Source organism: Chiroxiphia lanceolata, chromosome 20, assembly GCF_009829145.1.
Source record: "Chiroxiphia lanceolata isolate bChiLan1 chromosome 20, bChiLan1.pri, whole genome shotgun sequence".
Taxonomy (NCBI): domain Eukaryota; kingdom Metazoa; phylum Chordata; class Aves; order Passeriformes; family Pipridae; genus Chiroxiphia; species Chiroxiphia lanceolata.
Window position 1 is genome coordinate 5,745,090 of NC_045656.1, and position 11,903 is coordinate 5,756,992.

Here is an 11,903-nt window from a genome sequence, read left to right on the forward strand (position 1 = left end):
CGTTCTCCAAGGTCTGGGTTTTTTCCCCCATCTGGTTTTCCTCCTGTTTTCTGATTGTCCTGTTTTCCTTGAAGTCCTCTCAGTAACATCCTATCCCTCTTTGGGCTTCATACCATTGCACTTTCCACTGTCTTCCACTCTTTTCTGCTCAGCCTGGTTTCACATTCCCATTCAGGAGATCCTGTCAGGCTGGGCTGTGATCTTCCAGATGTAAACAGTTTCTTTCAGGAACACATCTAAGAATCATACATGTGCCAACCCCCCTGAATCCTGTTTATTACCTTTTTTTTTTTTTTTTTGTGGGGCATTTCATCTAATTGTCACTATTTTTTCAATCCCTAGACTTGAAAATCTCCCAATTCCCTCCCAGGCACTCTCACGTGAGATCTTTCCTTTGCTTTCTTCTCCCTTTCATGTTTTTGTTTTCCCACAGAGCGTTTGGTACTTGCTCTGTCACAGCCTGTACTCAGTGCTTTAGTCAACACATTTTCCTCCAGCTCAGCAGCTGGAGGGGATGCTCGGTGAATGGGCTGTGGGTGTCAGCCCAGGAGGTGTTGCTGGGTTTTGGGATGTGGAGAAGGAAGTTTTCCTTTATTTCCAGCATGCTGGAGGGACTCAGTGAAAGACATGGGGTTGGATGGCCACCCTGGTACAAGCTGCCAGTGAGTTTGGCTGGCAGTCTCCCATGGCACCCAGAAGAGTGGAAGGAATATCCCAGGTAGACAATATTGTCCCTTTCCATCCCATTTTCCCAGCCCTTGGCTGTCAGTGAAGCCGAGCTCACACCACGTCTCCACTGACCCCCTGGTAATGTAAGGACACCATTAATGTTGTATTTTTCCAGACAGTATCTCAGAGTCAGTTCATGCCTTGCTGCAGGTGGAGCACCCAGCTGCCTGTGTGAGCCTCCAGCCTTTCATGTTCTCCCTGGGTGCTTTGGCACCGGGCAGCTCCTCCAGCTCCTCCACGGCCTCTCCGCACAGCTGGCGGAACACCGGCAGCCTTTTCTTGGAGCCAGGGGAGCATCTCAAATCCGTGGCTTCCTTCTCCAGGCGCATGGAGAAGGTGACAAAGGTGGGGAGGTACTGAGGAAGAGAGGAATAGGAGTCTTCATCCGTGCTGAGGTCGTGCTGTAACGTGGGGTGGCAGGACGTGGGTCCTTGGTAGACGTTGCTGGCGCCTGCACCGTCCAGGGTGCGGAATGCAGGGATGTTCCTGCAGCTTTTGAGGAAGATGTATCTGATGTCCCTGGAGGTGTGGTAGGGTGTGCATTCCGGTGATGAGGAGGGGCTCCTGGCTTCACATTGGAGAGCTGGTGCCGACATTGTTGCTGGCCTTGTGTGGGGATAAAACACACTGTTAGCAAGGTGGTAGGTGATAGAGCTGGTCAGGAGTCCTCAAAAACCTCCACAGAATATCCCTCCCCCCCAAATATCAGATTTCCAGAATCCTCTCTTCCCTCTCCCTTCTCTAAACTGACCAACTTTGACAAGTAACCTCAAGATCAGTAACACAACTCCATTGTAGACTTTCACATCAAAATCAGTAGATATCCACCAAAATTAAGACTTTGCTGTGTTTGTTGCGGAGAAGGGCCTTGAATCCCAAGCTCCAGTTCATAGATGACTACAGTCACCACCAGCCTGGGTGTGGGAGTGTGTTGTCAGAGACAGACAAGTTGTCTCCATCATTCTTGGAGCTCTTTACAGGAATGAATAACCGCTGACTGGATTTAGGATCTGAAACTGCATCTTTGGGGAAAGGCTGACCCTGTGCACTCTCAGACAGCCTTCTGTGTTCTGCCACCACGACCCACTGAATATTTAAGCTCTTTCCCAGGTTTTGTACACTGCTGTATAAAATTCAGATTTTTGGGGGGGGGGAAAAGCCCAGCCTACTCCATGCTTTGATACCTGGCTGGAACCTACAGAGCTGACAAAGAGAGAAGGCGACCAACGCTGTTCATGGATAATTCATCTCATGCATAACTCATGCTCACACATTTCATGGATAATTTAGGATAAGGGCTTGCAAGATCAGGATCTCACATGGAAGTGAAGGGTCTCTCATGAACAAAGCTGATGGCAAACTCTAGCTGTGGGACAGAGAGTTTCTGAATGTGGCAACATGCCAGCAGCTGGGAGAGCAGAAATGATGTGGTTCCTTGAATGTTGGCATCTTCCAACCTGGGCAAACTCAGAATATGTTTGGCACAGTGTCCTATCTCTGAGAATGGCCAAAATCTGGTCAGTCAGAGGAGATACAAGCATAGCAACTCCACTGTGTGGGAGCAGGAGGTCTTAATATCCTGGGGCTTGTCCAGAAATCCAGAAAAAGCACCTTCCTCTGTGGTCCAAGTGCTCTGCTGTCTCTAATATGAGCAGAATGTAATCAAGCATTTTTATCTTTATTCCTCATTACTACATTTTTCTTCTCTTCCAAACACAAACCAGAATGGGGTAGCTGATGTTTCCCCCCCTGGTGTGAGAGCACTGGAATTTCATGCAGTGGAGGAAGAGATCTCCGCTCTCAGACTCGGGCCGTGCCATGGGAACACGTTTAATCCACCACTGGGGAAGGCACATGGCACCCACCTGGAGCCCAGCCCCTCAGATCCGGAGGAGGCTGGATCTTAAAGCTCAACTCACAGGCATCAAACATTTAAACAGACCAGTTGAGGGCTGAATTATTAAAATCACCCCACGTGAAATGTTTCGCTGCAAGACGACGAGCACTCTCCTTCCCCGGTTCATTGTCTCTGCGGGATGTCAGAAATACTAAGGCTCATTCTGCCTTTCCCATCCCCCTTGAGATACTTGGAACAAGTGAAGCACTCCCAGCTGCCAAGAAACATTGAATATTTATGAATCCCCTTAATCACAGAGGCAGGGACCATTCCAACCAGCTTAGTTTGGCAATGTTTTGGCCTTGCCTCCTAGAGAGGATCAGAACTTGCTCCCAGAAGTCCTTTTTGCCCCCCTGGAGCTGATCAACAGTGTGTCCTGTTCCGGTGGCAAACCCTAGGAGTAGCTTAACGGATGGAGATACTTCATCCCTGCTCCTGCACTGCCTTTTGGGGTAAGAAATACAAATTAGTTTGCCTTGGGATGTGCCTCCACAGCTTCAGCCTTGCAAGCAGAGAAGCAGCAAGTCCTGGGGAAAGTGTCCTGACTTTCTTACTGTTTTCTCACCATTGTTATCCCATTATTTCACTTAATATGGTGTTTGCTTCAACCTCCAAAAGAAAAGCAAGCCCAGTACAGCCACAAAAGTAAAGCAAGCAGTGATTCCCCCACCACCACCATGTTTCTTCTATATTTTCCCTTTCCCCAGCTTACAGGAACGGGGGGACCAGCAGTATTAACCATGAAAAAAGAGGTTATTCTTTGGTCAAAATGAAATCCAAGTGGCAAAAGCAGACGTTTCACTTTTATCTTCTTATTTGTGTTCCAGCATGCACATAAATAATTTTTTCTAATTCCTCATAAGCGTTTGGTATGAAAGGGAAACTCCTTGGGTTTTTTGGATTTTGATTTGGGGGTTTCTTAGTTGTTTTTTGGGGGGAGTCATGCTCTTTTTGTTAAACATACTTATTGCCTTCTTTAAATGGGCTCTGTCACACAATGTTCAGAGACTCTGGTTTGAGAAAGCTTCTGAAACTGTGTGTCTTTGACCAAGGCACTTGTGTAAACTATTTGTGGGTGCTTGCAGCCTTCACTGGTAAGAGATTTGTCAAAGGCAAGTTATTTCCAGTTGAGTTCACTGAGCAAACATCTGGCTTTTAAACAAATCTCCAGGTGGAGAACAGGGCATGAGGCTTGTGCTGTGATGGAGGGCTCTGGCTGACCCATTGAGCAGCAGTTTGGAGCAGGAGAAGGGTGTGTGCCCTCCCTTTGCTGCTGAGCTTTGCAGCAGAGTGTGCAGGGACAGCACCGTGCATGCCTGGAGTTATTGCCAGTGCTCACCAGCATGGAAACAAACCTGAGGTCTTCTGAATCCAAGATTCTGTAAGAAAAGCTTCAGTGAGAGTGGTTCTGACCAAGCAGCAGCCTGGAAAACTCTATCAGCAAGGAATGTGTGCACAGGGGAGCTGCGATGGGTGGATGGCAGCTGACTTGCATTAGTCAGCTCTCTCACTGCTCCCACTCCCAAGGACCTCTGGCTTTACAGAATCTTCTCTTAGCATTGGCCTCCCTGGACCCAGCAGAAGTGGAAAAGCCACTCAAATATTTATTAAAAAACCCTGATGTTCTTACAGGACTCACCGAAATCCTGGATACTTTTCTGTTTGGTCCTGACAGACAATTAATGTCTTCAGAACACTTCCACAAGGAGCTGGATGGTATCCACCCTGGCTTTGGGGGATTCTGGCAGAGGTTGTGTGTTGCTGTTGCAACATTCCGTTGTCACGCCAGCGGAATTCTGGGCTCCACATCACAAAGGACCAAGACGTGACCTTGTGTGGCACCAGTGCGAGTGCAGCGTGCCTTTATCTCTGTGGAGAGGGTGTGCATGACCAGAATGGGAGGGGTCTGAGGACCATATAAACCACAGGACTACTCACCACCTGGCTGGAGGTGTCACTGTCCTCTAATTAAGGCATGGGAGTCACAGGTCCCTTGGAGAGCACTTGTCTCATGGGATGCTTGAGGACTCCTGCGTTGAGGTCACAGGGTGGATCCAGCCCTGCTCACACCAACACTGTCACGGTTCCCTCTGTCACATGGCAGCCATCACCCAAAGGGACACCTGAATGCTTGTGACATGCTACACCTGCTCACACGCGGCTGTGAGATTCCTGTAAATGTGGGATTTGGGGGCATTTTGGCAGCTCTCTTTATCTGTGAGTTCCCCTGAGCGGAGGTTGCTTGTCCTGGGGTAACTCTCAAGTGAGCAAAGATCCCTATGATGACTTCACACGTTGTGCTAATGCTGCTTCCAGGCTGAGTGTGAAAACCCTGGTACCTCATGTCATAACAGAGCTACAGAACTCTCCTGGCTTGCTGAAGGTACAGCAGAGCCTGGTGCACTTCACAAGGGCTCAGACTCCCTGTCCTAAAACATTTTTTGCAGCTGTTGAACAGCTTGCTGCATTAAAAGCCATGAATGAATTGAAGTCATACTTGTAAAGAAATAGGTTGCAGGATTTTCAGCACTCTGGGAATTGGGAGCAACAGTGCTTTGTAAATTAGATCTATTAAATACTTAGTAATATCAAAATTTCATGCAGTACTTTTCTTCAAAGAAGTCTGAGGTGGCTCTGTTCATCAAGCAGTTTTCCCTTAAACTGACCTGGCCTTTCAGAATCACTTGGGAGGTCGTATTTGATCCCGAGTTAATTCCTAATGAGATTTCCTCCTTCCCTAAGGCCTTCTACTTCCATACAAAAAACGAGAGACCAGACCAGAGCCTTTTATCCAGACATTTCTCAGCTTTGAAGATGTTTCTGCAATACCAAGAATTGCCAATCACATGGGCAGAACTGGATAGTTCTGGTCCTCGGGAACCATGAGCCTGGAATCTGAGGGAGGTGGTTCATTCCTGCAGCGGATGATCCCCATTGTGACATGTATTTTATTGAGGAGGAGGCTGGGATGGCCCTGCTGGGTTTTGGCTTTGTGCAGTGCTTGGAGGGTGGTTGTTGGAGATCTCCAGCAGTGACTAACAGGCACTGGATACACCCAAATAACAGTGTGAAGTGGTAACCTGGCAATCAGCACGTCCTTGAAATAAATGAGCAAGCGATCCTCTGAATGTGAGCACTTCTGGTGGTGCCAGTGGTGTTGGCTGGTATTATCAGCTCATCCCAGGGCTTCTCAAGGTTGCCTTTATCTGCAGATCTCATGTGGTGCAGCACAGATCACCCCGGTCCCTGAAAAACAGGGCTGCTGTGGGACAGAGCCTTAGGAAGTGTTTAGCAATGCACAGTGGATTCGTGGAACAGGCAGCCCAGATTCTGGCTCAGTTTCAGAATCTCCAAAATGGAAAGGGGTTAGTGGAAAGAGTGTCTCCCACCTGGAACTCACCACACCACACCCCCCTCACCCACCAAACCCCCCGAGCTGGCAAACAGAGCCCTCCTGTTGCACTCCCAGTCCTCCCGAGAGTGCTGGCATTCCTCTGTGTGCATTCCTCTTGTTTATTCCTGCCGTGCATTGATGCAACAGGTCACACGTTTGCAAGAGGCTGCCAAAGATAATACACAACCTGTCATAGTAACAAGATCATCAGAAGGAAAACTGAAGAGATAATAAACCGGCAGGAAAGCTGAAGAGTAAGAAACAAAAGAGGAGCAGAGAGGAAGTGACAATGTTATCTTTGTTTAACGCTCCTCTGAGTCACCATTAGTTATTTAAGATATTCATCTGCTGGCTCCCAGACCCGTCAAATTAAGAGATCCGAGGGGTGGTGGGGCTCTTCTCACTGCCAAACAAGTTGCTCTTGTCCAAAGGGAGAGAAAGCTTCTGTGAAGGACGGATGCATTTTATTGCAGCTCGCTTTGGAAGCCAGAAGGAGGCAGTACCATATGGAGCACATGGATTTTCTTCTGGGAATGCGTGTTGGTGATTGATTCACAGAGGCTGTAACAGGAGGGCAGTAAGGATAAGGAGGGCATTAAGGACAGGAGCATCAGCCTGTTCCCATAGCTGGAAACCAGAGGCTGCATGGGCAAGGCACAGGGCTGGGAACAGCCCAGGACACCTTCCCTTTGGGCAGAGGTTGTGAAATGGGGGAAGACAGCTCCAAATCTGCTGCTGCATTTCTCCAAGAAGAATGAGTTTGGGTCCATCACAGGATAACCACAGGCATCCAGGAGAGGTGGTGCTGTGGGAACTGAGTGGGTGACCGAGATGTTCTCATAGCATCAAACCCTGGCCCCTCCAGACACCAGGACCAGGTGACACCTCTGAGTCATCACTTCTGCCATCTCACTCCTCCTTCACTTCCACAGACAGATCTCCAAGTCCAATGACCCTGAGCTTAAGCTCAGCTGATTAGAGCATGGTGCTTGAGTTTGATCCCTGCGTGGGCCATTCACTGCAGAGTTGGACTTGATGATCCTTGTGGGTCCCTTCCAGCTCAGAATATTCTGTGATTTCTGAAATTTAGAGCAAGTGGAGAGATCCAGCAGCTGTCTGTCCTGCTGCCAGGCAAGGCTGCTGTGTGCACCCATGTGTGCATGTTTGGAGAAGCGCCTCTTCCCTCTGCCTTTTGCTCCTGTCAATTAACCCAGGATCCAGGAGAGCAGCAAGAACATCAATTTAACATATGGGCTCAAAATAGTCAAGACAGCCTTTCCCTGAGGGCTTTGCAGAGAGAAAGGAGGCACCTGGCAGGGCGAAGTGGTGAAGAGGGAGAAAAGAAAGGAAACACAACTGGCTGCAGGATGCCCAGCTTCCCTTGATTTGTGTCTAGGCCAGAGGACAAGGTAAAAAGGGTGAGAGGAGGGATGGAGAGCACTGGCTGGGTGATTTCTCCCCTTGCAGTGGGGCAGCTCTGCAGAGCACATTGGACAGGCCTTGGAACAGGATCTCCCTCCCAAGCCCTCCCGGGAAAACAGAGCCCTGCAAACCAGTGAGGTGTGGGATTAAATAAATTAATGATCTGAGGAAGGTGGATAGGAAGGAACAGTCATCTTGGTGGTAAAAAAAACCAAACCACAAGAACTGAGGATTTATTGCAGGGGTCAAAGGCTGGATCCCTTCTGGATCCAGGCTGAAATCTCCATGGAGTCCCTCGTTCCCAAGTGGCTGCACATTCACTGCCAGCATGAAGGAGCAGGACAGAAATTATCACAACCAAATAATTAGCAGCACAGCAGCTGGGAGGGCTGCACAGACAGATAATGTGGCAAAATGTTAAACAGCAGCTTTAGCATTGTCAGGGGGTTCTGCTAAGGCCAAAACGGAGCAGGGGAAGATGTGAGGCATTAGATGGGGAACTCTCCACATAGTCCACTGCTTTGGGCCCTGTGTAACTCCTCCTGCACACTGTGCCTGTGATATAATGTGCTGTATGGGACCATTTTGGCAAGAGCCAACTCCAGCAGGAGTTGTCTACCCTCTTCTTTGAAACCTCTGACAATGGAGTCGAAAAACCATCCCTGTCCCACAGCAGCCTGTGCCAGCTCTGCCCCAAGCACATGTCCTAGTGCTGACCTGGCCCGATCCCTGTGCACCCTGAGCGCACGATACGCCACCAAAAACAAAGCTGCCAAGTGTCACCTCTTTCTGGGGTGGAAAAAGATGTGGGAGCTGAGTGGTCTGTCCTGTGGAGAGGATTTTATTGATGGCAGGAGAGACCCCCCTGCTGTCCCCGCTGCGGGCTCAGTGCGGGGCCGGGGGCTGCCTGTGCCCGCTCGGCTGAGGGGGTTAACAGGGTCTGATCTGCACCACGGCCACCTGCCCGAGCACCCCCAGCCCATTCACACATGCAATCAGACATCTGCTCGGCCCTAATGACTGCCCGTCAGCGCCGAGCGGGGCCGTATCCGAGGCACCGACCTCGGGCTGGAAGGCACCGGAGCCCATCGCCAATCTGCCGGCCCAGCTGTCGGCCAACACACCACGGGCCAACCCAGCCCTTCCTCCCGCGCACGCGGGAATCAAACGGGAGCTCCGCGGGCTCCCGCGGCTGCAAACACCTCCAGCGTGAGCCAACAGCTCCCTGGGGGAGCCCTTTGGAAAAGGTATCGGAGACCTCGGCGCTCTCTGCCTTGGCGAAGCGCCAGCCTTGCGTGCGGTGGAAGGAGCCACACATAAAAACTGTGATGTCCTCTACTTTTATTTTTATGTGTTTGTTTTATTTTGTGTGTTTATTTTCAAGGAGATTACCAGTAAACTTAATGTCAATACAGTTAATCCCCATATATATTTACTGAGGGCAATTAGCTGGCATTTATATTAAATATACACAATAGACAGTTGGATATACAGTTTGTATAGTATAATTAGATATATATACACACATAAATAGATGCATAACTCTGTCTGCAGTGTGTGTTGGTGAGGAAGGACCAGGGTAATGTACCGTGACAATATTTATCTCACACCATATTTATACCCTGATAGCTGGAGAAGTACGATGGGGCTCTGCAGGAGAGTTCTGAGAGCAGAGCGGGTGCTGCAGGGGAGACACACAGATGGGTGCAGTGCCAGGGCAATTCCAGGGGTAACAAAGGGCTTTGGGAACCTGGGGTGACGGCAGCAAGGGGAGACTGAGACGATCAGAGGACTCAGACAGGGCTGTCCAAGCCCAGGTTGTGTCCAGGTGTGGGAGCAGCTGTCGGAGGGAAAGGCCTATCTCAGAAACGCGAAGGCTGCCAATCCTCCTTGGCCTTTTCTCCAATATCCTTTCCTGGGTTGAAACTCTTCCATGCTCCAGCTGGAGCCCTGATGGTTGGGAGAGTGTGGTGGGGAACTGACTGGCTGGTTTCCTGTTCCAGCCTGGCAGCTGTGCTCTGCTTGGAGCGTCCACCAGCCTTCCCAGAGCAGAGAGGGTGAGGGAGACCTGGCACACCACAGTCCTGCAGTACTTGGCTCCTCTGGAAACACGGGACAGCAGCTGAGAGGGGCAGCTGGGTTAGAGGACCAGGGAGAATTTCCTACCCCTCCTTAGGAATTCCCATGTGAGCTGGAGCCAGACAGCATCTCCAGACCTTATTCCACCAGGAAAAACAACCACTTTTGAGATGGTTGAAGACACAAATTTTTATACCCAGAAAAGACTGATCCCTGTGGAAGTTTTCACATGCTTGCCCCAGCTTTGGAGCCAAGTACAAGTGTTTGACCAATGTGCCTCTTCCCAAAAGGCCATCACTTACGTGGATATAGCAAAGCCTTGCACTTTGCAAGCTTGCAAAAGCATGCAAGATTTGCTAAACATGCAAATTATAGTTTATCACTAGCAGTAATAAAAACTAACACAGCCATTTCCCCTGTTCAGCCTCTCCAGCAGTCATTCCCACTCCTGCTGGAACTGCACATCTGAGTGATGGGAGCTGCTCATGCGTTTGCCTCCAACTCCATCATCCCAAACCCCTGTGACAGCAAACAGCCTCCCTCTTTCTGCATCTAAAACCTGTGGACCATCCTCAGGGGGACAATCCCAGAGCTCAGTGCATGGCTGAGTCAGTCCCAAGTCTCAACCCTTGTTTGCTTTGGAAAAAAATGTCAATTTACTGCTTTGTGTACCTTCCACCTGTTCCTTCTTGGCTTCCACCAGCCTGGTTTTTAATCACACAGAGCTCTCGCTCTGGATTGCACAGGCAGTGTTAAAATCCTGCCTGCAGCAAAGTGTGGTGTGAAGCTGTGCTGCCTGTGGAAGACTCTCAGAGTCCTCAACATCCCCTCTTACCTACGAGCTTCTCCAACCTTGGCCAAGATATAAAGGACCGGCTGAATTCTGGAAGCACCACCTCCCCTCAGCTCCATCCTGCTCCTCCAGGGCAAAGTAAGCCAGACAATGGCATAATTAAACCTTCTCCTCCCTTAAAGTACTGTTCAGGGAATTTGATTCCCAGCTGCTATTTATGGCTATCGATTCCTGCACTCCTTATTACGATGCTAAGTGACCTGTAACCAGCGCGGCAACTGGCGGGTTTATCAATCTCCTTCGGATAATTAGTGACGCAGGAAGTCGGGAGGAGGAAATAAATGGTGTGCTTGAGAAAAGTTTGTTTACCACCCAACAGGGGAGTACCAGAGCCAGATGAAGAGTCGGTGAAGATCTGCATTTCATTATGCTCGGCCTGGAGGAGCCGGCCTTGGATGCTGCTCCCGGTGCTTGGTCAGGATTTGGGCAATATCTGTTCTGGACTCTTGTCCCATTGGGAGCTCCTGCCTTATGAAGGTCTCCTTGCCTTGGGTGAAGAGCTGTGATGAACAGCCATGTGCATGGGAGCCCAGCCTGGGCATGGGAGGGTTGGAGGAGTGGAGGAAGCGCCAGCATCTGTGTGAGCATCGGTGGGGCCAAAATGTGATAAATGCCTTTTTCAGGCACATCCCATCCCTGGAGACCAAACCAGCCCCTCTCCCAGCGCCCTGCTGAGGCAGGTGGTGTGCTCAGAACAAGGGTCAGAGGGATAATTAGCATTTTGGCCTCTTTCCTACTGAAATGTTGCCTGCAATTAACTCCCACCAGAGGAGTCAAGCAGAGTGTGTAGCCCTTCCTTGGATCCAGGTGGATCGCCCTGCGGAGCAGAGCTGTGTGCAGGGCTGGCTGGGATGAGCCAAGGGGCTGCTGGGGAGCAGCTGCCTGGTGTTACTCACATTGATCTCACGCTTTTTGTCATTAAATTGCTGTAAGCAAACTTGGCAATCTGAAGATGATTAAATGAACCAGTCCTGCAAAATAAACCCAGAGCTTTTATTAGCAGGACGGGAGCAGCAGGTTATCTGCAGGTATGTTTAAAGCCCTTGTGATGCCCTTGCATAAACAGATTTCGAGGGTGCAGAGGGTGGCTGGAAATTCAGAGTTAAAAATGAGAATTAAACCCACATCTCCTCCAGGCTGGGACAGGGCCGTACCCCCCAAATAATCGCTTTGCTGCTCCTTGCTGACCTCTTTCCCATGCAAATAGCTTTTCAGTGGAAGGGCTAATTCATTCTCACAGCTAAAAATGATCATTGCTGTGAGAAAGTGTTCTGGGCGTGAATCCTTTTTGCAGCAAATAGCAGCATTAACAGGTTCATTTTCTCCCAGCAATGCTATCAAAATCTCTTTAACTGCTTCCAGCGCATACCACAGATGCACAAGCCTGCAAAAAATGGGTGGGAGATGTGATTGCAGTCAGACCTCCTGCCTCAGCCTCAAAACCCAGCTCAGCTCCATGCTGAGCAACATCCACTCCTGATGGCTGCCAGAGTCCGTGTTCCCTCCCGAGGTGCCCTGGGAGCACGTCC

General features: G+C 49.9%; 1 protein-coding gene and 1 long non-coding RNA gene across 2 annotated transcripts; one reads left to right on the plus strand and one right to left on the minus strand.

Moving 5' to 3' along the window:
- Nucleotides 1-808: 808 nt before the first annotated feature.
- LOC116796687 lies at nt 809-4,427 on the minus strand. Its single transcript, XM_032707485.1, has 2 exons — nt 4,266-4,427; nt 809-1,335 (listed from the first exon to the last, which is right to left on the minus strand). Exons 1-2 carry the CDS (start codon nt 4,397-4,399, stop codon nt 864-866), a joined length of 606 nt encoding a protein of 201 aa, XP_032563376.1. The 5' UTR covers nt 4,400-4,427; the 3' UTR covers nt 809-863.
- Nucleotides 4,428-4,456: 29 nt separating this feature from the next.
- Nucleotides 4,457-6,975, plus strand: LOC116796688. The gene is made up of 3 exons (XR_004360477.1): nt 4,457-4,843; nt 6,168-6,274; nt 6,494-6,975. It is a non-coding gene; the product is annotated as an uncharacterized LOC116796688 (long non-coding RNA).
- The last annotated feature ends 4,928 nt before the right edge of the window (nt 6,976-11,903 follow it).

Coding starts and splice junctions, on each gene's coding strand:
- LOC116796687 (XM_032707485.1), bottom strand. CDS start 4,399: ATGTTGCAACAGCAACACACAACCTCTGCCAGAATCCCCCAAAGCCAG. Junction 1,336..4,265: donor GAAAAGTATCCAGGATTTCG/GTGAGTCCTGTA, acceptor TCCCCACACAAG/GCCAGCAACAATGTCGGCAC.